At 33.2% G+C, this 27656-nt stretch overlaps 5 protein-coding genes across 6 annotated transcripts; 1 reads left to right on the top strand and 4 right to left on the bottom strand.

Annotated features, from left to right (window-relative positions):
- Positions 1-306: 306 nt before the first annotated feature.
- Positions 307-3701, bottom strand: LOC131596217 (probable plastid-lipid-associated protein 8, chloroplastic). The gene is made up of 4 exons (XM_058868819.1): positions 3393-3701; positions 1427-1550; positions 903-1082; positions 307-632 (listed from the first exon to the last, which is right to left on the bottom strand). The coding sequence occupies exons 1-4, from the start codon at positions 3585-3587 to the stop codon at positions 445-447; spliced, it is 687 nt and encodes a 228-aa protein (XP_058724802.1). The 5' UTR covers positions 3588-3701; the 3' UTR covers positions 307-444.
- A 6554-nt stretch (positions 3702-10255) lies between these two features.
- LOC131598431 (uncharacterized) lies at positions 10256-11998 on the bottom strand. Its single transcript, XM_058871032.1, has 3 exons — positions 11909-11998; positions 10955-11818; positions 10256-10833 (listed from the first exon to the last, which is right to left on the bottom strand). The coding sequence occupies exons 2-3, from the start codon at positions 11787-11789 to the stop codon at positions 10256-10258; spliced, it is 1413 nt and encodes a 470-aa protein (XP_058727015.1). The 5' UTR covers positions 11790-11818; positions 11909-11998.
- A 568-nt stretch (positions 11999-12566) lies between these two features.
- On the bottom strand, positions 12567-14625 carry LOC131598430 (uncharacterized). The gene is made up of 4 exons (XM_058871031.1): positions 14191-14625; positions 13524-14021; positions 12819-13454; positions 12567-12580 (listed from the first exon to the last, which is right to left on the bottom strand). Exons 1-4 carry the CDS (start codon positions 14585-14587, stop codon positions 12567-12569), a joined length of 1545 nt encoding a protein of 514 aa, XP_058727014.1. The 5' UTR covers positions 14588-14625.
- Positions 14626-21449: 6824 nt separating this feature from the next.
- On the bottom strand, positions 21450-23055 carry LOC131598429 (uncharacterized). Its single transcript, XM_058871030.1, has 6 exons — positions 22915-23055; positions 22488-22755; positions 22118-22375; positions 21946-22036; positions 21730-21856; positions 21450-21557 (listed from the first exon to the last, which is right to left on the bottom strand). Exons 1-6 carry the CDS (start codon positions 23053-23055, stop codon positions 21450-21452), a joined length of 993 nt encoding a protein of 330 aa, XP_058727013.1.
- Positions 23056-24032: 977 nt separating this feature from the next.
- LOC131596216 (glycosyltransferase BC10-like) lies at positions 24033-27366 on the top strand. 2 transcript variants are annotated; one of them, XM_058868817.1, is made up of 11 exons: positions 24033-24329; positions 24754-25226; positions 25332-25430; positions 25524-25624; positions 25718-25789; positions 25922-26012; positions 26090-26170; positions 26327-26389; positions 26471-26593; positions 26694-26732; positions 26812-27366. In XM_058868817.1, the coding sequence occupies exons 2-11, from the start codon at positions 24822-24824 to the stop codon at positions 26932-26934; spliced, it is 1197 nt and encodes a 398-aa protein (XP_058724800.1). In that variant the 5' UTR covers positions 24033-24329; positions 24754-24821; the 3' UTR covers positions 26935-27366. The 2 variants fall into 2 exon arrangements, with proteins under 2 accessions (XP_058724800.1, XP_058724801.1); XM_058868818.1 differs by having other exon boundaries at positions 24750-25226.
- Positions 27367-27656: the final 290 nt, after the last annotated feature.

Raw genomic sequence — 27656 nt, 5'->3', positions numbered from 1 at the left:
AGACTTTTTTTCGATTATGTCATTTAATCATTACTCTTTACACTATTTCTAATGTATTAATAGGGCTAATTTAATAAAAATGTAATATTTTGTGACAATATTATTTTATTTTTTAATCTGTGTGTAAAAATATTAAAATCATTTTAAAACAAAAGTTGTACATCACATTTATAAACATTATTTTCAGGAAAAAATATAAATAAATTCAAAGATTGTCTCAATGGAAAGCTGATTTCACTACACTGTATATAATACCTTAGTGATTTTGAGTCAAACTCTGCAGCCACAGCCAAGAAGAGGTGATACTGTCTAGGAAAGTTTCTTTTTTCTTTTTAAGTTATAACAAAATATACACTCAATCATATTATACATGAACTTTAGCAAAGTGCCAAGGTACAAACTTGCCAGAATTTTCTTGAAGAGAATTTTGATTTCAATTCAACTTCATATTCTTTGAAAAACAAATAGGGAACCTCTTGATCCCAATCCTAACCTGATTTTTTCATCTACATAAGTAATTCGGAGTTTAACTTCACTCTGACCTCCATATTGTGCTTTCCATGATCCTAACTTCAATTCAGGTGCTTCAAATACAACTTGAATCCATTCACTATCTAAAGCCTTGAGTTTTCCTGTTTCACATTTGCACAATACTTTTTGACAGTGATTATTAAAAAAAAAAAAATAGAACTACAAACAAGACGCCAGACAAACAGATACCAACAAGTTAATCTCTAAAATTAAATATTTGCCAAAAACACTCATCCAAGTTAGTCTCATCCACAAACCATATCTCAACAGGCATAAGCAGATATTGCTAGGTTAGACATCATCACAAGGGTTCGAACTCTAGTGGTTATTATCACTTCGTCTATAAACCCAAAAAAAAAAGACATACATACCTTTTAGAGAAACTTCACCATTTAAAAATCCTAAAGCAGTAAATGAGATCTTGTTTCTCACAATATCAGGAGCTTCAACAACCTGAACCATTTCCTTTGTTTTGAAGAAAACTCGGCCAATTGCACTCCTATACCCACCTCCAGGTGACGTTGGCTGCGAACAGTACACCACATCCCAATCTGTAAAGCATTTTTTGTCAGTAATGAATAAAACAGAAGTAAAAGCAAGAATTGGATCATTCTCATACCACTGATTTTGATACTGTAAAAAAGTGTATATAAAGACTGACATAAGTTCATAGTGGGTTTTTCAGAAAAGATGAAAATAGTTCATGATATGATACAGGGCAAGTGTGGAGTTTCCCTAACTTCATTTTTTAATTGTAAAGAACATATGTATAAATGCTTGGAATAAGCACTTCTTAAGTTGTTTATCCAAACACTACTAATATCTGATGCACTAAGCAGCCTTTAGAAGATTCAGCAAATGAATTGGTATGATTTAATTGCAAATGTGTATTGACCTCCAAATATTAAAGGGCATTTTACTGGCTCTTTCACACAATACTTCTGCAATTCCTGGACAACTTCAGCCACCTCTTTATGTTCTTCCTTTTGCAGTAAAACTCCTCCATCGGTTTGCACCACCTGATTAAAAATAAAATTTTAATTTTCAGTATCGCAATAAATATAATAAAGTACAGTAAAATGTACTGAAATAGAATAAATTAAGAAGTATTTAATTCAACCTATCTTAAGAGTTTTAGTGCTGAAAAATGAAAACAACAATCACAGGTCAGAAGCCTTATATAAAATCTATTATAATAAACAAAAAAGCTCATTTATTTGTAGACATTACAATTTGTAACTTTTGCACCAAGAAAACTTAAGTCACATTTTAGCAAGATTATTTCTTCCATTTTGTCCTGTATGGAAAATTGAGACATCCCGTCTTTATATGGAAAATCATAACTATATTTACAGCCCATTCTTCTGCTCTGCTTCAAAATTTTTTTAGCTAAAGAAAAATCATAACTATATTTACAGCCCATTCTTCTGCTCTACTTCAAAATTTTTTTAGCAACATTTATTAGGAAATAAATTTTGAAATTCCAATTTATTTCATAACCACCGTTTACTTATCTCAAAACTGAGTATCCAAACAATGCCCAAGAAATTAAAAATATTTATATAATTAAGGCTTAATTACAGTTTTGGTCCCCTATTTTCTCTGATTCACGAAATTGGTCCCTCTATTTTAAATTTAAACAGTATTGGTCCCCTTATTTTAGATTTAAACCGTTTTTGTTTCCTTTCAAACTTTTGCACTTAAAATTAGCAATATTTTCACTTCTTAAATGACAAATTACCTGTAAAATATGACAAATCATTGTATATAAACCTATTATTGAACTTTGTAGATAAAAATATAAGTTAAAAAAAAAATATCTCATCGATTTTCTTTGAAAAAACCTGAGAGGGGACTAAAACTGTTTGAATTTAAAATAGAGGGACCAAAACTATTTGAATTTAAAATAGGGGGACTAATTTCGGGAATCAAACAAAATAGGGGGACCAAAACTATAATTTATCCTATAATTAATTGTTAACTCAGTCCATAGTCCATATATTCTGGTCATAGTCCTCAAGCATGCTTTTGATTTTTTTAAATAGATCATTAAATTAGTTCTGACAATGTCTCATTCCACCCATTCGGGTTTCTCACGTGCGTTTTCAAAAATATTCCCCGCTTTCGGAGGTGTATCTCCGGAAGCAACTTTTTTTTTATTTAACATTGATTTGTTCCGTATTTAACGTTGTTTAAATGGTTCCGTAGATGTACCTACGGAACAATTCAACGTTAAATAAATAAATAAATTGCTTCTGGATACACACTCCCGGAAGAGGGGGGTAAAAATGAAATTTTGCCAGGTGGGTACGAATATTATGAGATAGATTGAGATATTGTCTTAGTTCTGATGATACCTATTTTGACAACTAATTTAATTTATGAAATGAAGGCGTCTTTATCATACAAACGGCACATCATCAAAGACTTTTTAGCATAATTTTCTTAATCTTCTGTGCCCATACATTATCAGCTTAAAATAAATTTGGTTGTTCAGTTACTATCATGGCGTTGAACTTTTATTAATTACAACTCAGATGATAAATTATTGTATGAAGATTCCATACAACACGAATTTGAACCTGTAATTATTTACTTTTGAGTGTCTGAAATTATCAGCTAGACTCTATAGAAATAGAATGTGGAAGAAAAAAAAAAGACATTAATTATTAGTAATTAGTAAATAAAATAAACATGCAACTTGATCATCAATGGTTGACATCAAAGTTTCCCCGTAAAATAAATTAATTAAATAAGTCAGATTAAATTAAACCTCACATGATGACATCATTGAAATTTAGATAAATGTATAGTCTAATTAAGAATTAATAAAAAATGAGTGAAATAAAGAAATTGAATACCTTTGAAAGAAGGGAAGCAACGAGATCATTAGGGTTTGTTCGGACATTAGTGTTAGAGATGGAAACGCATAGGGTCGTGTGACGGCGAGGGAACCGGAGGTTGAATGAATTGGGGGTTGGGTGATAGTTTTTATGGGTTTTGGATTGGAAGGAAGAAGGTAGTAAGCGAAACGCAGAAGCGGAAGCTGCAGCCATGGCGGTGTGCTAAGCCACCCAAAACAATGAATAAGCTCTTTCTATGTCTGACTCATCTGCTATTGGTTATACGATGCCACGTCGGATGAGAATCTTGTTATTGGGTTTTTGTGATTCCACGTCCATAGAAACACTTGTTTGCCTTATCTTTTCCCGGTTTAAGCTTGTTAGGTTACTGTTGATTTGAATTTCAATTTAAGGGGTCTCGCCGATAGTTTTTTGAATTTTTATGATACATCACATAAAATATAATATTATTTAAACATAATTATTAGAATTAAAAGTAAAATTAGTATTCAATTATAATACGCGTTAGTATTCTAATATCTTCTTCTCTTTTTTAATGTTCATTTATGTGAATTGAAGGAGAAGGAGTGTAAAAATGTGCTAACACGTGTTTTTTATGATGTTTTTCGCATTTATCTTTCAAAAAATTTGGACACAATTATTAAAAATAGAAGTAAGAATATAAATATTCACTTTAAATATGTTTTAGTAAATTATTATCGAAGTCAGAGTAATCAACATTAAAGAAAAAGTATTTTTAAGACCAAAAAATTTATGAAACATATAATAACTCTAATTTACTAAAGGCTAAATGTCAAAGGCTAAAAAAAGTCCTCTCTCATTGAAATTCTTCATATAAAACTCAACCCAAAAACACATAACCTCTTCATACTTAGGTATTGATATAGATGCATATAAAAAATTGTATTGTAAATGAAAAATCCAATAATCTTCAACAGCATTTGTTATTTTTGACAAACAAAAAATGAATATTAAACTTCAAAGTAATACAACGAAAAGTAAATTTGACAATCAATTAAATTTATGATTAAAAACTGTGTTTGCCCTCCATCATTCCATAATGAAGTAACTTTTATCGGTTGAAACCCTTTCGCAAACAGATCCTCCTGAATTTCCTTACGACTCTTTCTTATACACTTACCAAACTTTGGGTCAAATTCTGCAACATTGTTTGTCATAACAACCATCTAAGGTCAGACAAAAAACTCATCTTCAGTAGCATTCCCATTAAGTGACTTAATAATATCATCAACATTCATATCAAGCGACTTATTTTCAAAAACTTTAGAGTTAAGATACTTTACAAGGGCAGAATGCTTAGCAATTTCTTTCACAGTCTCTCCATGCACGTCAACAGCAATCCCCGAAGCATGTCTCAAAAGGTAAGTCAAAGAATAATAATCCTTGTTGAAACAGAACAGACACCAAAATGTTAAGTCAAAGATCTAATAACAACCATTGAATTTATATTTAATGGTTATGATTAAAAGATATTTTTTAAGTTTATTAATGATTTCTCTTTTCTATTAATGGCACATGATTTAATAAAACAACAATTTAATCTCAACATTTCCTTTATAAATCTAATGGTTCTAATGTTTCGGACTGTCCCAATGATTAAACATGGCCCAATCTACTTATACATCCATGACAACCCAATAGTCGTGGCCCAACCAGCTGAGAGCAGAGGGAGGCCTCTTCCCTCCTGCCCTTATGTCGAGGATACATCTTCGTCTAACCCGAGGACAACAAATCATCGCTATCCCCGACCAGACCTCCATTTGTGCCAGCAGCAAGACACCCATTGTGCTCCTCAGTCGGGAACAAGTGACCTTCTACTCGCTGGGCACCTCTGCCACCCAGAAGTACGTCTATACTCGACCAACAATTAGTTTCGGGCAGTCTCCCAATATTCCTAAACATACTCTTAGAATCATGTCAGTCACGTGTTTTGGGCCTAGACCAACGATCTAACCCAAAACACATGGACCAATGGCCAAGCGCCGGGGGCAATATAAAACCCCCTCATTTGAGAGGCCCAGATAACACAATTTCAAACCCTAGAAATATTGAAACATATTTGTGCTCCTACTTAGTTGATCGTCATAGTACCTTGTACGTATACCTTCCTCCTCGTCACCAACATTGTGCATACGTTCCTGGTTCACTTCTGGTTTTGATTAACCGGCAAACGGGCCATTAGTTCAAAACATAGTAAAACATCTTTCTTTGATGTAACACAAATACATTACAAATCATCTTCCATTAATTCAAAACATAACTAAAACCTACTATATGTCACATAATCCTATAACAAAGAACAACCAACTACAAATAATTACAACTATCAGAAAACTCATCTTCTTCCTTAAGCATCCAACCTTATTCTTCAATACCTCCATCTTTCTCGCAATTTCTTTGTCCATTTGCTTCAAAAGCTCCAACACTTCTCCATTTATATTTGTTTCTCTTTCACAAAAAAACGCATCATGCCAAAGAAATAATTCACAATCATCTTCTTTACCCCAAAACTTACACTTCCAAAACCTCATACCAGGATTTGCAACTGGTTTTGAAAGAAACAACTTCATGGGGAGATTATGACCGTATTTACGAGTTCTTCTGCCGTTTGAATCTATATTGGACATGCTTGACTGTGAACAACCAGACGTTTTTATTGATCTTGAGTGAAACCGACGAACAAGGAAGACGAAATACATATGGTCACCGATAGAACGCGTGAAAACGGGTGAGAAGGAGAAATGGATTAGGGATTCCATCCAACACATGTGAGCTTTATGAAGCTGTTTTGTTTTTAATCTAAGGGTATAATTGTCCAAGTAAAAGTGATTAAACACAGGTGGAAATAAAAAATAATGGAAAAATCTGAAAAACATTAACACATCAACATTTTTGATGACTTGGCCTGCAAAAAGTTTTAAGAGAGACTTTTTTCAAATGTTGGGAAAATCCATTTGACTTTTTTTTATGAGGTTTTTTCGAAAAGGCTCGATATGACAGAGGGTAAATATGTATTAACCCTTAAATTAAATCATGTGTGTGTAATTAAAACATAACTTAAGTGAGTCGTGTGCTAATCACATGCTCAATAAAAGACTATGTGTTTATTATGAAATAGAAAGAGAATGAGAGTTAAAAGTGAGCATGTGAGTAGCAATATTATTTAATCTAATAGTCAATTTTTATTCTCACCATTCTTATAAAAAGAAGACATTCTTATATTATTTGTCATATATAACTTATTATTTAAATAATTTTTCTTAAAGAAAATAATGTACTTTTTTATATTTTTTAAGAATAATTTTAATCTTGTATATCCTAGTTTCAATGAATTGATGAATTATTATTATGTAGTTTTTTTTTGGTAAACATGTAGTTTTCACAATATTTATATTATATTTTAAAATTTTAATTTACATTTTTATAAACAAATTACTAATTTATTTGCATATCATATCCCGTTTGTCTTTAAGTCGTCTCAAATTCAAAATAATAATTTTAATTAGAGAAATAAGATACAATGAATTTAAGAATTAATTTATTATATCTTTATCTCTCATCAAATATTTTATCAACACGAGATATGATATATTTGTTCAACTTGTCTTTTATTTTATTTATTTTATCATTTTTGTTTAAATAATAATAATTAAGTTTTTATATATTTTTTTAGTGATGACAAAGGACATGGTTTGGATAGGGTACCATGATATCCGTTCCATATCTGCTGTTTGAAAAATATTCATACCTGAGTTCATACTCGCGTGAACACTAATGTTCACACTCGTATTCAATGGCTAGTTTATTTGCGTTTGTAGTAAAATAAAATTAATTAATTACAAAATATCATATAATTTTAAGTTTTTTCAAAAATATTAAAAAATTATGAATTTTCTTGTTAAATCAAGAAATAAATAAATACTTTTATTAAAATGTGTAATAATTTAATAATGATATTTTTTTTAGAATTGATAAACATTTATTTGTATATAATAATATAAATGATATTTTATAAATATGTATTGCGGAAATGATGAATAATAAAATATTCATATTCATTCATACTCATTTATTTTAATATGTAATTAAATGTGTTCGTAACTATTGTGTATATTTTTTAAGGATATTTATAGAATATGAGTCAAATTACTATCTTATTTTTTTCTCATATAAAATAATTTAAACTCTTGACTTTTTCTGCCAAAAGTATAGACACATAAAGTAACAAATAATAAATATTAATTGTAAAATTGATTTGTATCAATATTTAGAGGTTACATTTAAACAGGGTTTATACACATGGTATGCTACAATAAGATAAAGAGAATTAGAGCATGTTTGGTTTCCCATTTGAAAAGTTCAAAAGTAATTTTTAAAGAGTAGAATTGATTTTGGATTAGTTTAAGATGTTTTGTTAGATAAAAGTAGAATTAATTTTATCTTTAAAATTAATTTTATTTAAAATTAGAATTAAAATTGATTTTAGATAATTTTTACACTGTAATTTATTATTCAAATCAGTGTCCAAACATAAATTAATTATAAAAACTCAATTCTCATAAAATTAATTTTACTAAACTCAACTAGTCAGAGACCCGTGCTTCCGCACGGGTGATTTTTTTTCTGGTGTAGTATTTTTGTAATGATATGAATAATATAAATAAAAGGAATTATAAGCAATATGCATAATTAAAAGGAATTGTTTTACTTGAATAGAGTTAGAGTTTTATTGATTGCTCTGTTATACTCCCAATTCTTTGAAAACCGAATATCCATAGGAATCGTTTTGAAATTTGAAAATAAATACTTTAGTTTTCAAATAAAAGTCATTATTGTTTAAAATAAAATAGGCATTGTATTGAAAGTGGCCCTTAAGATTAAACATTATTATCGTATTCATGTGCTAATTTTGTGTGTAATAAAGAACCATATAAAAAAGGACATGTGAGTTGGAGAAAAAAAATAAAATTTTAACAAATGCAAATGTAAAATTTTAAATATAAATGAAAAATATGAAATAATTTACTTAATTGTAAATTTAACAATAATTATATAGAAAACAATGATCCACAAAAAAATGTTTAAGATAGGTTAAGAACACAATAGCAAAATTGGGTCAGGTAATTTAATAATTGACGGTCCAACAACAATTAAAAGAAAATGATATAGATCACTATGGTTTAATTATAAATGAAAAATGATCATATAAATTCAATTATATTAAATAATCATATAAAAAATACAATAAGATGGAGATAATAAAATGAAATATTAATATTTAAAAATAAAAATTATCTCTCAATTAATAGTAATTGTTGATTAAAATAAAATAGCTACTATGTTGATAATGACCCGTGAAATAAAAAAATAATTTGATGCGATATAAAATATATTTAAAAACAAATGTAAAATAAACAATAATCATAGAAATTTAATTGTATTAAATAATGATAAAAAACCGTGAGATGGAGAAAAAAATAAAAATAAAGATATTATCTCTCAAATAAAGACAATGATTGATTAAAATAAAATAGACATTATGTTGATAGTGACCCGTGAGATAATAAATAAATAAATAAATAAATAAATAGAGAAAAAAATTAAAATGAAAGTAAGAAAGTGTGAAAAAATGTGAGAGAAATTTGAAATTTTAATTAAGATAGAGAAAATGTGTAATGATCGATTAAAAAAAATTAAAAGCTTTTCATTGATAGTGGCCCGTGAAATAATTAAATATTTTTGGGAATAATAATTAAATGATCGATTATTAATATTTTTTGTGATAATAGATAAATGTTGAAAAATTAAAATGAAAGTATGGAAAAATGAAATGCGAAAGAAATTTGAAATTTTTAGTAAGATTAAAATTTAAAAATATATTATTAATATTTTTTGTGATAATAAATAAATTAAGAAAAATTAAAATGAAAGTAAGAAAGTGTGGGAAAATGAAATGTAAAAGAAATTTAAATATGACTTCCATCATTCATGGCTTACATGTGATGTCATCATTCATGCAATAAAGTTGTAGGGAAAATGTTATTTAATTCAGACCAATGAAAAGCTAACACTTGGTGCATCCATTCAATAAAGTTGAAAGAGTGAATACTTAATTTGTTAATTACAAAAATGACCTTTTATTAGTGCAAATAAATTTTGGTGAAAGGGTAATTTAGGCAATTTGGTCAATCTATTATTAATGAATAGATTGGTGAATTGGTGAAAGGGTAATTTAGGCAATTTGGTCAATCTATTATTAATGAATAGATAGTAGATAGATAGTAGATTATATTAAAATCAACTAGTAACAAACCCGTGCTGTCGCACGGGTAATATTATTAAGATATGCCAACTTATCAAAAAAAAAACCATTGAACAATAACTTTATTATCTCAAAACCATAATTCCAATATGCGATATTTAGTTTTTACAATGTCATAAAACATGAAAGAGCTATAATCTCAAAAAACTATTTAGCATGTTTGATTGAAATAAAAATATGGCTGCAGCATGAATCTCAAAAATGGAGTGAATGTTTGGACCTGAAATAGTTTGAAAACGAATAATAAGTTAGAATGTGCATCTAAACAACAACAAATATTTAGCAAATGTTGAAAATGGCATGATAAGGTCATATGTATAAAAATTGGACCTTTTATGGAACGGTTGTTTGAAAACAACATTGGCTGCATCATGAATCTCAAAAATGAAGTGAAAGTTTGGACCTGAAATATTGTGAAAACGAATAATAAGTTAGCATTTGCATGTAAAGAACAACACATATTTATCAAATGTTGTTAATGGCATGATAAGAGAATATTTATAAAAATTGGACCTTTTCAAATGTTATGGAACACTTCTTTGAATACAACATTGGTGGTAGAGCTCATAGATTGTTTATCTTTGTCATGAATAAGAATCCTTAAACCCTTTTTTGATTTGACTCTTGAGATAGCCACATATAATTGCCCATGACTAAAAACTTCTTTAGGCAAATACAACCCAACATTATCAAGTGATTGCCCTTGAGATTTGTTAATAGTCATGGCAAAGGAAACAATAATTGGAAACTGGCGTCTTACCAATTTAAACGGCCATGGCGATTGTGAGGGAGATAGAGACATTCTAGGAATATAAAATAAGTTACCAATATTTTTTCCAGAAATGATCTTAGCTTCAATGACATGATTAGCAAGTCTGGTTACAGTTAGCCTTGTACCATTGCACAATCCTTCAGACTGATCTAAATTGCGCATTAACATAATAGTGGCACCAACTTTCAACTTGATTGAATGGTTAGGCAGTCCCGAAGTTTTGAGAGCATTTAGGAACTCAGGTGTCACATGCTCATATGCATCAAAGCTAGTGACATCAGATTTATCAATAGAATCACTACTAAAGTATTCTTTCTCTTCTCCTACAACAATTTCCAAAGACCTATATTTAGTTACAGTGAATGGGCACCATAATTTTGCAAAACATATAAAAAGGTGTTAACAATTAACTTAAACAAAATGAACTAAGTTTGATTTATATACCTGGAATAAGATCTGTGATATATTGGTTGATATCATCAACAACTTCAATTGTTGAAGCTAAGATCGCACGACTTTGAAGATAATTGGAATCAAGATAATTATGAATGAGATCAGGGTATGTATCTTCAACAATTGCCTTTATTGGATCAGAAAAGCTAGAAATCAAGAACTCATCTGGAATACAAATATCAACATAACCATCATTTGGCTCACACATGGTCCCAACTCCAATTTTTAAAATCCACTCAGAAAAGCTCCTTATGTCATCATCTGTAGAAGCAGCATTATCACCATTTTGCAAGCGCATGTTCTTTGTAAGCCTCAAGACCTTACAATGATCCCAAATATAAGAAGCATTTATTGTTGCATGGATAATGTCTAATCTAGTTCCTCTTGGTATAACAGGGAGTATTTGTCGGAAGTCGCCACCAAACACAACAACCTTACCACCAAAAACTTTCCTAGATGCATGTGGGATTCCACTCATAATATCTCTTAAGGATTTGTCGAGAGATTCAAAGCAAAATTTATTGGCCATAGGAGCCTCATCCCATATAATTAAATCTGTCATCTTTAGAAGCCCAGCAAGATCATCTTGTTTTTCAATGTTGCAAATAGAATTTTCTAAAGTCGGAACAGGAATCCTAAATCTAGAATGAGCTGTTATTCCACCTGGTAACAACAAACTTGCAATTCCACTTGAGGCAACAGGCAAGACAATTTTTTTCTTAGACCTAAGTGCTGCTGATAAAGTTTTCCACATAAAGGTCTTACCAGTTCCACCATAGCCATACAGAAAAAAAACACCTCCTTGTTGCTTCTCTACAGCATCCATGATTTCCTCAAAAATTCCTCTTTGTTCATCTATGTATAAGAGATGTTTCCAAACAGATTTGTTAATATAATTCAAGAGTTGAACTATTCTAAATTGTTGTAATAAGAGAGTCATATTACCTGTAAGAGAAGCAGACAAATGTTCAAAAATTTGATGTTGTTCAACAACATCATATTGACGTTCATCATAAAGCAATCTGTTTCCTGTAAAGAAAACGACATCCTCTTTTGGAACTGGCATTGGTTTGAAGTCCTTTAAGCTACGATTATTATTTTGCAATAGTGTTTCAATAGCCATCAGTGTCCGTTCCTTTAATTCGGCATCGCTCATTGTCAAACCTTAGATTAAAAAGGTAAGTAAATTATATTTATGAACACTATTCAAAAGAATGGAAACATTATGAATTATAACTGTTGAGTTCATACTGCACATTTAGAACCTTTTGGCTTATAACTATTAATATCGTGTCGGTGTTGAAATATAAAAGAATGATATGTAAACAAAACCTAAAATGTATAAAGTCAGTACCTAAATGAAACAATTCCAGCATTCTAATTTCGTGGGACTTAGCATATATTATTGGAAAAAGACAAAAAATTCTATCACATCACAAAGTTGTAACAGCGCCTTGTACATAAGCTTTATATATCATTGACGGCATTGAAAATGGAACCGTTAGCCCATTATAGCTGTTGCTGAATCGTCAAAAACCGTGAGTTCCAAAACAGAACTGGATAACATCCATACCTTCTAGTACAATGTTCATCATAAAACGGTTCATGCTCTCAGAACTGTATTGAATTAATGTAAACTATACTAAATAATGTAATGAATTAAATAAACAAATAAAATTATGTAATAAATTAAGTAATGAATTTTCTAATGTGATTGTATATGTCAATTCAGAACTGGATTCGCATCCCAAAATATGGACAAAATTCCTACTACTAACTACGGAAATTCTTGGCATCATTTGTAAATGAAAGGCAAATAAAGAAAAAATATCACAAATATAGTAAGATTGCATACCTTGATTTCTTGCCAATAACCGTTGATCATAGAGAATGCCATCCGATAAATATCTCCAAGTCTTTCTCCAAACATGCTCAGGTCTATTCATGGATCCCGAAAGTAACATTGTCACAAAGAGTTTGCGCAAAAAAGGACCCGAACCCCAAAGATGCGCCTCTTTTATTGCCTCGACAAATTCACGATCATCTTGTAAAAAACCCATCGCAAAACACGCATCTCTAAAAGTGTTGCACTTCTTACCATCAACCGTTTTGATATCTTGATAGCATAACGGACCTTTCTTGACGGTAAGCATCATTCTTAAATAAAACAACTCGTCGGTGGAATGCGGAACCCAAATCAGTCGACCTATGGTATACCCTCGCTTTCTTGGTTTCCAACTTCGACTTCGTTTATGATAGACAAATTTAGAAACAAAGTCACCATAAGTTAGTAATCTTGCTTCCTCATAAGTCTTGTTAGCCTCAAACCAAGCCGTAAACATGGACTCTGTTACACTTGGTTTGAGCAACACATCACCAACCTGCTCGTAATCTTTGTAGTACACGGAATTTTCACCTTCCATGTGAAAAAACAATCTTTCTACGGCTGGTTTTCTGCCATGAATGGAATAAGAAAATATCCGCCAACATGCTTCACTTGGGGAGATGTATCGACAATCCAAATATTGTTTGATCTCATCAACGTTGTTTTTGTCTTGGCCTTGTATGATTGCTGAAATTCTATCAGAGCCTTTGTTAATATATTTGAAAAGGTATTTGATAGAAGTATTTTGATTGCACCATTCCATGTTGATGTGGGCTTCGTACTTCAACAACAAACTTGGATTGTGAGGAACAACATGACCACTATGAAAGATGATGTCGTTCTTTTGAATGGTGTGTCCGTTGTTTCTTCTCCTATAAACCGGGTATCCTTCTTGGTCCACTATAGTTGTACTTTGGAATTTCGTAGGGTAAAACTTTGTGCATCTCCCATCTTTCATACAAAGTGATTTTTGATTTGCCAAACCACAAGGACCATGAACCATGTGAGATTTGACCAAATTGTACAGCCGAGGTTGTGTTTCGGGATCGGGTACTTCAGCACTAATGATCTTGTCAATGTCTTCCGGTCTTGGATATTTGTTTGAAGGATGCAAGAAGATCAATATATGGGCATGAGGCAATCCTCTTTTTTGAAATTCAATGGTGTACATATCTACCAATGAAAGATGTTGGAAAAGTTAAAATTGCTATTAGAAATAGTATAAACAATTCATAGTATAATATAAAGCAGAATTGTTGGGGTACTCCTATGTAAAAAAAACTTGGTATTGCACTTAGATATAGTATAATAAAAACAAAGTATATGGGGAAAAATAACTTACAAGCAAGGACTTTGCCAAGAACACCTTTTTTGGTCAAATCTGCCAGCAATTGATCAAACTTGATTTTGAAAATCCTAGAAATGATATCCGGTCGATCTTGAGGCTTCTGATGAAGAGGACCAAGCACCCTTTGAATCTCAGGCCAATTGGGGTTACATGTAAAGGTTATAAACAAATCTGGAAATCCAACTTTACTGCATATAGCCATTCCATCGTAGTACAATTGATCCATAAACCTACGACCACCAACAAAGGACGAAGGCAACACCACTCGTTTACCCATGGTTATACCTGAAGCTTGACTTTGGTCGCCCTCTTCTTGTAAAGAGTTGTACTTGGACACCCGAAGCTTCGGTTGATTTTTGCGCAGCCATTCTAGTTTCTCGGACTCTAACATAGTGTAACCATCGACCAGAAATTGCTGGAACAGCCTTCTAGAAGATAACAGAGTTTTAGCTTCCTTTGATCTGGTTTGAATGCGGAAGGCCAGCCATTCGCGAATCGTGAGCCTATTTCTGATGCTGTTTTCGTTGACAGGTAGGTCCCTATGTGCTACATCAGGTCTATAGCCATCCTCACCATACGGAAAAATCAACGGATACTGGTAAGCCATGTAAGCGGCATGGAGCTCGTTGATTCTTTGAAGTCCTCCTCCTCTAGTTTGCATTATTATATCCCTCATCTCTGCCGTGTCAATATCTCCAACAACCAAGGCTGCAACTTCACTAACAGTTGGCTGATTATACACTCTGCCATCGGTGGACCGATTCGAGATTAGCCTTAGTTTGAGGTTTTGAGGCTCCCCGCTATTCAACCAGTGTCTTGCCATTTGAAAGATCTTAGCATGAGGATTGAATTCATACAACATGCTGGACAATTGATTGACAACCAAAGGATCAATGTTCTCTTTGTTCCTTCACATGAGAAAAAAACAGTCTTAAACCCCAATACAGGATATTCATGCAATAGAACTACTCAGTACCTAGTAGCCTACTATTTTAAAACCAAGAAAGTGAAATTTGCAAGGATATTACCTTAGATGATGCATTCTGTTTTCCACCTCATTTTCGGTGTCATAAATATATAACTGAGCGAACTTTGGTTTTTGACCTTGAGGAGGCAACATACTTCCAATGCGATGACACGTTTGACCTTGTATCCTTAGTATTGGAGGGCCACGTCCGTTGTTAAAACGATTGTCCAACCTTGCTCCCGGTGATGTGAATGCAAACATCATATTGTATAGTCGGATATGTTGTTGAAACTTTCGACTAACACTATTTTCGTGATCAAACAAAAGTGTTGCAAGTGGTTCCGGAGGCTGTCTCAGCAGTGGAAGTTCAACTTTTCCGTTCCTACAACACATCATAAACTTTGGGTTAGCAGAGTGGGTACTTTTGTGCATCCTCTCTTGATACCACATCATTGCTTTACAATAACGACATTCGATAAGAGGTGAACCGATATCATAATATTCTACAATAAAACAATCAATGTAAAAATCATTGATATGAAAATTATAATGGTTTACTATCTTTAAGTATGTACCTGTTATAATGGATTAAGAATGTACCCGACTCAGTTCCGGTTGCATAGCCATGGATTGTAAAAGGTGCTTCATGCTCGTCTGTCTCTGAACAAATTTCATCTTCGGAATGATATGCTATTAATAAAATACAGAGGTTTTTAGGCAAAAGTGAGATGAGGTGTCCAGCTCTGTTATGTAAATGTGAATTGAAATATAGCATTTAGTGATAGAACAAAGAATTAGACATACCTGCAAAAGGGTCGTAGTCGCTATCATTGTCGGAGTCGCTATTAAAATCCATATTGATCGTAGGTGTAAAAATCGGACATGTTGGCTCCGAGCTGCGATGGTGTTTCTGTGTGGACTGTGTTACTGGCGGAACCTCACGACAGACTGGTTGGTTTCTAACACTGGGTATTTGGACACATTTTTCCAACGGTGTATTTAGAATCCTGATGGGAAAAAATAACTAAACAGTAAATATGTGCTCACATTAATGGAAAAATAATGAGAACTATCATGTTTGGTACCTTGAGTGATGTTGTCCATTTGTAACAGAAGACGCCATACCAATGCCTTGGAAGGTGAACTGGCTATTCAAATTCGACGGCGGACACGGAAGTTCAGCCAATTGTTTTCTTGGCCTGCCCCTACCTCGTTTGAGGATGGTAGTATTTCTGCTTATGGAACTCCAAGTGAATAACATCTATATTAGTTGCTTTTACACTATATATCAAAACTTAACAAAAATTTGAGAGGGATAATATATGGCCATTAAAGTTTTGTTAAGTGATAATATGTGGTTAACTGTGGAGTGTTGTACCACTCGTTAGCAGTTGCAACCATGAAGGTATTGTGTTTGAACTATACCGTGGTTTGCTTCCGGAAGACGATGCGTTGTTTAAATTAGACGGTTTTTGAACTGGCTGAGTTGGAAGAACAAAATTAACATTAGCAGTCGTGCCATTATGTGTGTCCATAGCTGGATTGCTGTCATGAGCAAATGAAGTTTATTAAACTTTGATTAACCTCTATGAATGCAGTGTTGATAAAATTTATGTGCATATAATTAAATTAAAACTATATTATCAAACAGATGGACAATATGTACAGCAAGGTATGTATGTACCTGAATTGTTCATTTCCCTCGAGAGTAGAGGCCGGCGTAGCGGTGTTTGTACTTCCGTGTACTATAGGAAACTTCCTGGTCAAGTTCCTAGCAATATTTGGAACCCCACAGACATTTTTAGGCCTGCCCCGACCTGGTTTCGAACTTGCTGGGCACCTGGTGAGATTGCAAATCATGAATTCCATTATAAGCCACATACATTGTATTGCTGGACATGTTAAAATGATGTGAAAATGGAAAGGCAGTATACTAACGTGTGTAAATTAGAAGAGCTTCCAGTTCCAAGGACTTCCCTTTCCCTCGCCGGTGAACGTTCATCTAAATTAACGAATGATGAAGGAGTAAAGGATTCGTTCTCCTTTGCCGCCGAGAATCCTGCAAATTGTGAGAATAGATTTGTTCGCAGACCACCTATTTGGCACGTGCTAAAATTTGTCCTAAAAGCGTGTCTCGACATGCTAGGTTCTGAACCGGCATAACTGTTTTGGAGTGATGGAGTCAATTCTTGCAAAGGTTGCCTAGGAGCCCTTGACATTGGAGTATCCACCAATGTATGTCCATGTAATTCTTGTGGACTACTATATCTTTGACGCTTGGAACGGAAGTTTTTTAAGAGCAACGATCTTCTTGCTCTTGCCCTTTTGGCCGAACCAATTGGGTCAATAGGGTCCATAAATGGCTGTAATAAGAAATCTACAACAGTCAACAAAAAATATGTTGTCATTTAGTTATTGATCAGGCAGATAATAAAAAACTTTCATAGCAATTGTGTTAAAATCCCATTAGATTAGTTAAACTATCAACATTGGCCAAGTCTATTTGAGGGCATAAGTGAAACAGATTGTCATTGGTAGTATCTTATTTTCTGCTGCTATTGACAAAAGCACAAATTAAGCATTTAATGAACCAATGGGAGATACTTCTAATTGTAATGTTATAACCTATAGTTGAAAAAATTAATAGATACATAGTGACATGCAATAAATATTGAGTTGTTGTTCAACCATAAATGTGTTCAACCACCATTATTAATTGTAGGGTAGTACATTACTTACCTCAGTATATAATGAACACTATGAGATGTTTGTTTTCCATGTTTCAATATCTAACTTCCCAGCATTCTTACCATCTGTTAAGACCAAATCCTATGCTCATATTCAATCTAAGGTAATTTACTAAAGAAATATAATGTATTTTCTATAATCTGGGTAATTTTAATCTGCATTATTGAGAATGGTCCTCAAATAACATCCTATTTTGCCTTTACAACTATCAGGTTATTCACATATTGATAATGGAAGAATAGCTGCCCATAAAAGTCATATCTTTAGAGGTGCCTCCACAAACAGACCTAGGTACCTTACATTGTTGATATATTTCATTTTTTTCAAGTTTACATAAATTGTTTAGATTAGTTTAGGCATGAACAAAAGAGTTTACCTGTGGCAGCTATTGCAATCAGATACTCAGTAATGGAGCTGTATCAACACTTGCAAGACAAGCATCCCATAGTCTTCATCGTTCCATGCTCATGTCAAGTTCATTTTTTTTAGTCTTATTATTACCATTGTTACCTGCAGTTGAAATTTTTATTTACAGCAATTAGACAACTAAACCTCCACATCTAGGTCCTTAATCTAATCATTCTTTCTAAATGATGTCTTTACATAACAATCATGCCTTTACATGATAGGTCCAAATAGATGTTTTAAATTGAATCCATTAATTTTTATTATAAGTATATAGTAGTAGACTTGTCCATTAGGTAAGTAAAAGTTAAATAACTATGGTTAATGAAGCATACAAATGAGGCATAGTATGTATCCCATGTAAAGTAAATCTGACTTCTAATTAAACATGGAGAAGGAAAAAGCTATTGTGTATGAACTATGTAATGACTTAGCTTGTATTTAGGCCCCAAGCATTTAATGCAGAGGTGACAGCACAGTGCTATAATATCTCCAAAATGCAGGAAAAAGTACTTTCATGCTGCTGCAATGGGAGGGATAAACCTAAATCCATATCAAAGTATTATGTTTCCAATGGAAAATAAAGTATATTTGCCAAAAAGCATATATATACCTACGAAAAAGAAATGAGGATAGGTAAAGTACAACTGAAGTTGGTTGAAATTGGCCATGGAAAAAATAATAGACAATGGTTCCCCCATGCCTACTACCGTGTCTAGCTGCTAACAGCATTTAATGCTGAGCTGACACATTTCTCTATGCATTTCCCAAAACATATGGAGGTTGTATTTGAAACGGCTGAGTTGTCCCATGAAAGGATGCAGCAGTGTACTACTCTGTGCTGCTTTCAATGAAGAAATCAGGATCATAATGACTGTGACAGCATGGTTTTACCAAAGATAAAGCCATAAATTAAAAAACTGGAAAAAGCCTATTGCCTCCAAATGCTTTATTTTAAAACCTTGGCTATAAGAGGATCTCCCGGCAGCACAGAAAAACTATGTTGCTATTATATTTACAATCACGTGGTATTTCCAGACAATATATTTGGAAACATGACAATAGAACTAAGTGGTATCATTTTAATAAAGCACAAATAAATCAATTGCTTTTTAAAGGCTCATGTACTTACCTGCATATTTCTCTTTTGTAAGAAACCTTATACCAAATCCCTCCACTTCGGATATATTGTTCCCACTAAATTATTAAGTTGCAATATCCTTGGATCTATTACAAAAAGCAAAGTGAGTATTAGCACGTGTCGACAACCTATAGTAAGTCTAATAGCACAAAGTCACCCAAATGAACTATGCTTGACCAGTCTTGGCAAGCTTTGTATTGAAGAGAGGTTATAAAGAACATTAAAATTTTTGCTTATTGTATGTGTAGAAACAACTCTATCTATCGGTTGTTAGAAGTAGGAAAAACTGAAATACTAATTTTCTCCAATGGAATGTTTTGCCAACATTGAGAAACATAAATTAGATAAACTCAATGTATGCTAAACAAAAAATGTCTGCAGGTATAGTGCATGTTGTGTCCTGATTACATTGTTTCTAATGGTTCCATGTTTATCTTGCACAAAATGTATGCTAACAACAACTCTAGCCAAATCAAATAACAGTTAATGGAATTTGAAACTAATAAACAAAAACAATGCCAACACAATAAACTACCCACATAACTGATTGGAAACACATTTATAACTAATTAACTAACTAACTCATTGGAACCAAATGCTAACTAACTAATTAAGTAACTAACATAATAGGTAACCAAACCCTATCTAACTTAAAAACATACTTCAGTTATTAAATATATCATAATTGAGCTATTTCCTATACTAACAGGATTTAGTTAGTATATCTAACAGAATTCAATCAAACAAATATATTAAGACATTGTTCCTATTTCTCTAAGCATGCTATGATCAGTGCAAGAGTTAATGTAAATTGCAGCAAAGATATAGCCTTCGATTTCCATTGAATGGTAGGTGATGCATATTTTAGCATCATTAAGGTTCATTACAAAACATATTAAATAAACAGAATAGGTCCCTAAGTACTTGAGTAATGCCAACTTCAAAGTCATAAGACAATGGCCAACAAAATAAGGTTTTAAAAGTTGGATTCTATCCTTACAAATAGTTAAATGCCATGGTAAGCATCAAAAAATGGGACAATCTGTTGCAACCAACCAACCAAAGTTACTCCTTCTTGATATGCTTGGTCTTCTTTCCGGGCTTGGCCTTAGTGGCTGATTGCTTGGGAGTCAGCTCCTCAGACTGGATGGCTTCGTTCACTGAGGTCGACGTGGCAATCCTTTTGGCAGATGTACTGCTGCAGCTGGCAGTAGGACTCCCCGAATGGTTAGCGGCATGAAGTGGTTGAGCACCGATTGATTGTTCAGAACTTTGAGTGACCTACGTATGGAAAATATAAAGGAGTTACCATTTTGTATACAGAATGGAATCAATATAAGATGAATGTATTTTTTACAGTAATTTATAATTATGAACTCACTTGGTTTGGAGTAAGATTTGGAGAAGTGGTGTCCATTTCCACAACTTCATCATTAGTTGCATCCTGAAATAATATGAATGTTGTTAGGTAAATGTTAATGTTCCACCATGAAAAGGTACATAAAATAGTGTAAAAGAGTTGCCGATTACCTCATCCGGTGTGAGGTAGTTGTGAAACTTATCATAAAGGCCGTCTTCGTTAAGTATCTTCACGATAGAGAATCGTTGGTATTGTGATTGATACTTGATACGAAAGACAAATTTTCTATTCAATAGAACATCAAGGTGAGTGGGCCAAATCTTAGGATTATCCTCTCCAGCCTACATCAAGTCATTCAAAGTGTTAAGTGGTTACCTTTATTTATTTCTGATGAAATGTACGTAATATAAAAGGTAATGTCGCACTTACAGCTTTCATAACTTCTCGCAGTTCCTTAGCAGTCAATTTAGTATAAGGTATGCAATCCTTATCCCAAAAAACAAAGATTCCCTTGTGGTTATCATACTCCACTTCAACCTCCAGTTTGAATCTAGAAAGGAAAGTGACAAATAACATTAAAGCATGCCATAAGAAAAAGATTCCAGATTGAATATAAGGGAGAGCTCAAGTGTTTACTTGGTAACGGTTTCAGCCTCTGTGTTTCCAGTCGATTCAAAATACCATCCAAACTTTGAGGCATTAAAACCTATGGTCGTCCCAATAGTTGTTGCATAGCAGTCCTGAGGCAAAAAGTTACATGGAAATCATAATTGCAATTAGAAGAAAACATAGTGGTAAGCTCAACAAACCAGAAATGTTATTTAAAGAGGTTGGATTCAAAACTAATGTTATTCTAATTGCAATGTAATAGATCCATCATACAAACAAAGTAATATAAAGTATTAGTAACACCTTTCCAAATTCAGATATTGCACGAACACTTTTGACCTCACTCAGTTTAGTCCAAAAATTGTTGCTAGATTGAACGGATGAATCGCAAGTCATTGATTGGGAAGGGGCAGGCATGTTGTCTCCAAAGCTGTTACATCAAAATAAGTAGTCAAAACATCAAATAAGAAATAGGAATGCATGATGTATTTCACTAATTGATCCCTAAGAACTTCTTACCTTGCTTTGTATTTAACAACTTGTGGATGATCCAAGTTAAAGTAAAGCCTAGAGTCGTTCCATGCATTGGAAAGAGACGGTAAACCCGAAACTGAAATGTAACGTGTAACGCTCGTTTAGTTAGAAAATCCAACAGCATGAAAAGAACACGAAACCGATTTGTTAATCAAACCTGTATTTGGCTTGCACCATGCATGTGTCAGGACTATTAAAGTAGGACCAGAAAAGTTGTTAGGGGTAGTGTAGTTCACAAACTGCTTAGCATAATCATCCCATAGTACCAGCTCAATGACATTCCCATGTACATCACGTAAATTGACATTGACGCAAGACTTTCTTCCCCCACCTCCCATCTGGGTCTTTAAAACATCCTGTAACACCCCAATCACATCTGCAGGGTATGATAATCTTAGTGGCATCATCAAAATATCTAAAATGGTATGAACACAAAAATAACATCCTTGATAACCATGCATTCGAGTGAAAAGTGGAAAAATAGTATGAACACAGACTTAACAGAGGCAATGGTTAGTACAGCTTACCATACAACATGCCATGTTTGTAGTCACCTTTGAGGAACTTCTCAATAGGGAAGAAACTGAAACTATGAGCTGGTATTTCAGGTATAGCCACTTTGGTCATGGTGGTGCCTCCATTGAAGATGAGCTTGAGTGGGTTACAACACACCTTCAGTGGAACATCGTTTTCAACTGGCTCTCTGTTATTTATATTATAGGTCTCATGCTCCTTGAGAACTTCAACCCAATCTTGGAAGTCCCTGCTCTGAGTTATCACATGAATCTTATCACCCTGTGAAATGCATAAACAACAACCAAAAAGTTGGATTGTACATTAAGTTCATGTGAACATAAAGAACTTTGAAGATGCTCAAATGAAAACAAACTAACCAAAAGACCTCAAAGTTTATAAAAAATGTTTAGAGTTATTTAGAGTTAGAAAAAACTATACCTGTCCATCTTGAATAACGGCTTCCATGTGTTTATGCCCATTTTTTTCAATAACAACCCACAAATCAACTACTCTAATGAGCATTTTCCACACTTGGTTCCCCTTGACCAGATCTTTGATTAGAATGGGCTGCCTTGACATCGTTCCTGTGGTAAAAATGAGTTTGGATTAGGAAGCATAAACAACAACAACAAAGAAAGATCAATAGCAACGACAAACACACAAATACCATTTGTTTGCAAACTATGTTAGATCCAAACAAAGGCATTAGAAGGCAGAGTAAAAGGAAACAAACAACACTTTGCAAGTATAAACAACAACAAAGAAAGATAAATAGCAAGAGCAAACACACGAATACCACATGTTGGCAAAACATGTTAGATCCAAACACAGGTAATAGAAGACAGAGTTGCTTGAAACACACAAATATGACGGTGACCCAAAGTTTTGCAACACGAAAGTGTTGAAAGATAGGCATTAGAAGTCAGAGTAAAAGGAAAGAAACAACACTTTGCAAGCATAAACAACAACAAAGAAAGATAAATAGCAACAGCAAACACAAAAATAACATTTGTTGGCAAAACACGTTATGTCCAAACAAAGGTAATAGAAGAAAGAGTTGCTTGAAACAAACAAAAACGACGGTCACCCAAGGTTTTGCAAGACGAAAGTGTTGAAAGATGGAATTTTTTAGTTGAACCGTTCAAATAAATGAAATTGCGTGAGGAATCCCAGTGAGTTCAAACATGGTGGTGTTGATTTCTGGAGAAAGTAGCTCTCCGGGCGGTGGTAGATATCTCCGGTTGCGCAAAGCTGAGAGAAGAAATGTTGGTGATGTTTGCGGAGAGAGTTTTGGTTATTGTATAGCTTGCCAAGTGATTATATTTGTTGGAGGGAAACGAAATGATCTGAAAAGTAGATTGGGAAAGTACAAAATGAGAACATTGACCAATAGCATCATACCAAATGGCATGGATGAATATTTATTTTGTTAATTACAGGAAAGACCTTTTGGTAGTGTAAAATATTTTGAGTGAAAGGGATATTTGGTAATTTTGGGCTACATTTTAGTATTGGGTAGATAGTTGATTTCTACGACGTCAAGCATAGTGTCCAAGAGTAAGACATCAGAAGCTGAACTTAGCACAAGAAAACAGCGACCGGTGAAGAGAGAGACATACAAAAAAATCAAAACCCAAACACATCCACAAACGCAAACACATTGTTAAACTTAAAATATTCAACAACACCGGAATCAACGCTCTCCATTTGTCATAACAAATCTAAACCACCGATCCAATCCAATCTAACCACGACACAACCCCAATTAAACACCAACGTTGACATTGTCTACCACTCTTCCGTTTCCAATTTTTTTTGCAGGGTTCTTCCTCAGATCCCTGCATCAATCTCAGGTATTGGATTTTCATTTCGAATATTTTTGTTGTTTTTCGAAAGATCTAGATACATATACTCAACTATGTACCACTAGGGTTCATATTAAGAGATATCTTTTCTGTTTGTTCTCTTCGTAGATCTTGTTTGTTTCATTCTAACATTTTGCTACTTTATTGATTTATTCGTAATTAGCTTTTAGATATGCTTTTCTTTTTCATTTTTCAAATTAGGGTAGGACCATGTTTATAATCTAGCTTATGTTCAAATTATAATTGTGTTATTTATTTATTTGTTTATTTATGTTTCTTGTCTTGCATACTTAAAAACATGGTCCTATGTTTTCTATGTACATGTTTGATTTTATCTATACGCTAGAGTTGAATGGTAGTTGAAGTACTTATTATGATTTTTTGTGTGTTTGTGTTTGTGTGTGTGAGACAGGGTTGAATGTAAATGAATGTTGGTGGATTACCGATAACGGGGAAGGTGAAGGAATGTCTTGAACTTAAATGAAGAAAGAACTTGCATGGCCGCAATTCATAAGAAATCATTTGATCATGGTTGGATCAAGACCCCGGTCACACTTAAAGAGGCCTAATTGGATTATTGTTTTAGTCTTCATAGTGTGTTTTTTTCTGATTGCTGCTTATATTTATCCGCTGCGGACTCCTTCCTCGACTTGTTCTTTCTTTAACGCTCAAGGTTGTAGTTTTGTTGGTGGTCGTGGTAGTACGTATAGTCGGCCACCGCCTGTACAGGCACGGCAATTAACGGATGCAGAGGTTGAATCTCGGGTTGTTATTAATGAGATTCTTAAGTATTATTCTGTTCAAACCAAGGTCCCTAAAGTTGCTTTTATGTTTTTGACTCCGGGTTCTTTACCGTTCGAGAAACTCTGGCACATGTTCTTCCAGGTATATGGCATTCCGATTCCATGAACCACATTCTTAGATTTCATGTCTTCTTACATAAGATATGTTATTTTTTATTTATTTGTATTTTACTTATAACTAATGCAGGGCCATGAAGGCAAATTCACTGTCTATGTACATGCATCAAAGGAAAAACCGGTACATGTCAGCTCCTATTTTGTTGGTCGAGACATCCACAGTGAACCGGTATGGGGTATATCTCATGATTTGAATTTTAACCAGCTCTTTGTATGACATTTTCTTAGGAGCAAGTGCCGACTGATTTTCGATTTCTTTCAGGTAACTTGGGGAAAAGTTTCAATGGTTGAAGCTGAAAGGAGACTTTTGGCAAATGCGCTTTTAGACCCTGATAACCAACATTTCGTCTTGTTGTCTGATAGGTAATTTTGTTTACTTGTTCTTCTTTCTGATGCTAAAATTTGGTTGGTTTTTGAGATTTGATCTGATCAATTGTATGCTTATTTCTGCTTCAGTTGTATTCCGGTGCGCCGCTTTGATTTTGTGTACAACTACTTGTTATTAACAAGTGTCAGCTTTATTGATAGGTAAGAAATTATGTTAAAAAACGTACAAATTAGTTGATAAAATTCTTTCAATTTTTTCGTTCATTGATGATTCTACATATTTTTTGGATGGAAATTTGAACTAATCTGTCTTCTATTTTATATAATAAAAAGCTATGTGGATCTTGGTCCTCATGGAAATGGCAGGTATGTAGAACGAATGTTGCCTGAAGTAGAAAAGAAAGATTTTCGAAAGGGTTCACAGGTATATATTTTAGAAATAACAAAACCCTAAATCATCCATTTACGTTAAGATTTTGATCTTCATTTTTTGTTTTGCAGTGGTTCTCCATGAAACGACAGCATGCTATAATAACTATGGCAGACAGCCTATATTTTACAAAATTCAAACATCATTGCAGGGTACGATGTTACTAATACTCACTTGTGTTTTTCTTGCTGACCAAGTTATTATAGTCAGTTATAGCATCACAAATAACGGGTCATTTGATTATCAGCCGAATGTGCAAGGATAGTGTCACTGACCAATTTCTACTATTCGTGTTTTAAATTTATCAGCCGAATATGGAGGGAAACCGCAACTGCTACTCCGATGAGCATTACTTGCCAACCTTTTTTAATGTAAGTGAACCAATCTGTTCTCTATTAAAGTAATATGGTAGCTATCTCTCTCCTTGCTAACTTGTTCGGTTGTATGTTTAGATGGTTGATCCAGGCGGAATTGCGAATTGGTCGGTAACATATGTTGACTGGTCTGAAAGAAAATGGCATCCTAGGTCATTCAGGGCTCATGATATTACTTATCAACTTATGAAAAAAATAGCAGTATGTGTATTTTCCCTTGCCTTTTCATTGTTAATTTCCATCATTCCAAAACATCTTTCATTTTCAAGTCTATTTATCGTTACATTTCTATTCGCTGCAGTACATTGATGAAAGTCCACATTATACAAGTGATGCAAAGGTGTGTAACATATTCCATTTTCTGTAGTAGATGATCTATTCCCTCTAATTTAAGTTAACGAGTCCGTCAATGCTTGCAGAGAACTGTGACACCTTGTGAACTAAATGGCTCAAAACGATCGTGTTATCTATTCGCCCGGAAGTTTTATCCAGAAACTCAAGATAGATTGATTAAACTTTTCTCAAACTCTACAACATTCTAAAGCATTTGTGACACTTTATCATTCTTTGGTGAGTCAACACCATGTCGTCCCCGGTACCATCTTTTGCACATATATATCTTGTTTTGAGAAGTTCCAGAGGCAGATGGATATATTTATTAGGAAGATGAATAGATCAAAATTTGCTTTTCTGGGTCTTGATGGAACTGCTGAGCTTGTCTGGTTGGAAAAATTCTTGTTCCTATTTTACAATTTTTTTGGTGTATTTGTATTTGAAACATCATAGATTCTCGGAAAGATTGAAAAATCGTAGATTATCGAAAAGGATGAAAAGTTTTGGTTTTCTTGATAGGCTAAAGAGGGAGGGATAAGGTCTGGTCTTGATTCGACTCTAGAAGCTAACTGTTATTTATAAATGCACAAATATTTGGTTTTGTATGAAGATTCATTTATAAAAATCATTGTTTTGAGCGCTGTTTTGTGTGAAAGTAAAATCGAAGATGAGAAATGTATTTGTCAGTTTGGTTCAATAGAGGAGGGACTGGAACAACTGGTTAGACTCAAGTTTCAACTAAGGTTGAATCAATTTGGAGTATTAGAGTTCAATATTTGATTGGAACTCTTAAAGACGGTAAAGATATATGTGAATTTGCAGTAAAATCTTATTCATGGATTTTCATTTCTCATTACCACAATTTTCCAACTTATATACCTAAATACCATTTTTTACACACTATATACCCTACTATCATGTTTTCAAACAA

The sequence above is a fragment of the Vicia villosa genome, linkage group LG4 (assembly GCF_029867415.1).
Source record: "Vicia villosa cultivar HV-30 ecotype Madison, WI linkage group LG4, Vvil1.0, whole genome shotgun sequence".
NCBI classification, from domain to species: domain Eukaryota; kingdom Viridiplantae; phylum Streptophyta; class Magnoliopsida; order Fabales; family Fabaceae; genus Vicia; species Vicia villosa.
The sequence above is the reverse complement of the archived record's forward strand: the minus strand, read 5'-3'. Positions and strand labels throughout refer to the sequence as shown.

What these genes read in the sequence shown, in the direction of transcription:
- LOC131598431 (XM_058871032.1), bottom strand. Translation starts at nt 11,789, where the DNA reads ATGGATGCTGTAGAGAAGCAACAAGGAGGTGTTTTTTTTCTGTATGGC. An exon ending in TATCACAGATCTTATTCCAG is followed by an intron (nt 10,834 to 10,954) that starts GTATATAAATCA and finishes AAATTGTTGTAG; the next exon opens with GAGAAGAGAAAGAATACTTT.
- LOC131596217 (XM_058868819.1), bottom strand. Translation starts at nt 3,587, where the DNA reads ATGGCTGCAGCTTCCGCTTCTGCGTTTCGCTTACTACCTTCTTCCTTC. An exon ending in TTGCTTCCCTTCTTTCAAAG is followed by an intron (nt 1,551 to 3,392) that starts GTATTCAATTTC and finishes ATTTTTAATCAG; the next exon opens with GTGGTGCAAACCGATGGAGG. An exon ending in TGGTGAAGTTTCTCTAAAAG is followed by an intron (nt 633 to 902) that starts GTATGTATGTCT and finishes AATGTGAAACAG; the next exon opens with GAAAACTCAAGGCTTTAGAT.
- LOC131596216 (XM_058868817.1), top strand. Translation starts at nt 24,822, where the DNA reads ATGAAGAAAGAACTTGCATGGCCGCAATTCATAAGAAATCATTTGATC. An exon ending in ACTTGCCAACCTTTTTTAAT is followed by an intron (nt 26,390 to 26,470) that starts GTAAGTGAACCA and finishes TTGTATGTTTAG; the next exon opens with ATGGTTGATCCAGGCGGAAT. An exon ending in ATTATACAAGTGATGCAAAG is followed by an intron (nt 26,733 to 26,811) that starts GTGTGTAACATA and finishes CAATGCTTGCAG; the next exon opens with AGAACTGTGACACCTTGTGA.
- LOC131598429 (XM_058871030.1), bottom strand. Translation starts at nt 23,055, where the DNA reads ATGTCAAGGCAGCCCATTCTAATCAAAGATCTGGTCAAGGGGAACCAA. An exon ending in CAAACATGGCATGTTGTATG is followed by an intron (nt 22,376 to 22,487) that starts GTAAGCTGTACT and finishes ATACCATTTTAG; the next exon opens with ATATTTTGATGATGCCACTA. An exon ending in CAATATCTGAATTTGGAAAG is followed by an intron (nt 21,558 to 21,729) that starts GTGTTACTAATA and finishes TTTTTGCCTCAG; the next exon opens with GACTGCTATGCAACAACTAT.
- LOC131598430 (XM_058871031.1), bottom strand. Translation starts at nt 14,587, where the DNA reads ATGTTAGAGTCCGAGAAACTAGAATGGCTGCGCAAAAATCAACCGAAG. An exon ending in TCTTGGCAAAGTCCTTGCTT is followed by an intron (nt 14,022 to 14,190) that starts GTAAGTTATTTT and finishes TTTCATTGGTAG; the next exon opens with ATATGTACACCATTGAATTT. An exon ending in AATTTCAGCAATCATACAAG is followed by an intron (nt 13,455 to 13,523) that starts GCCAAGACAAAA and finishes CCCCAAGTGAAG; the next exon opens with CATGTTGGCGGATATTTTCT.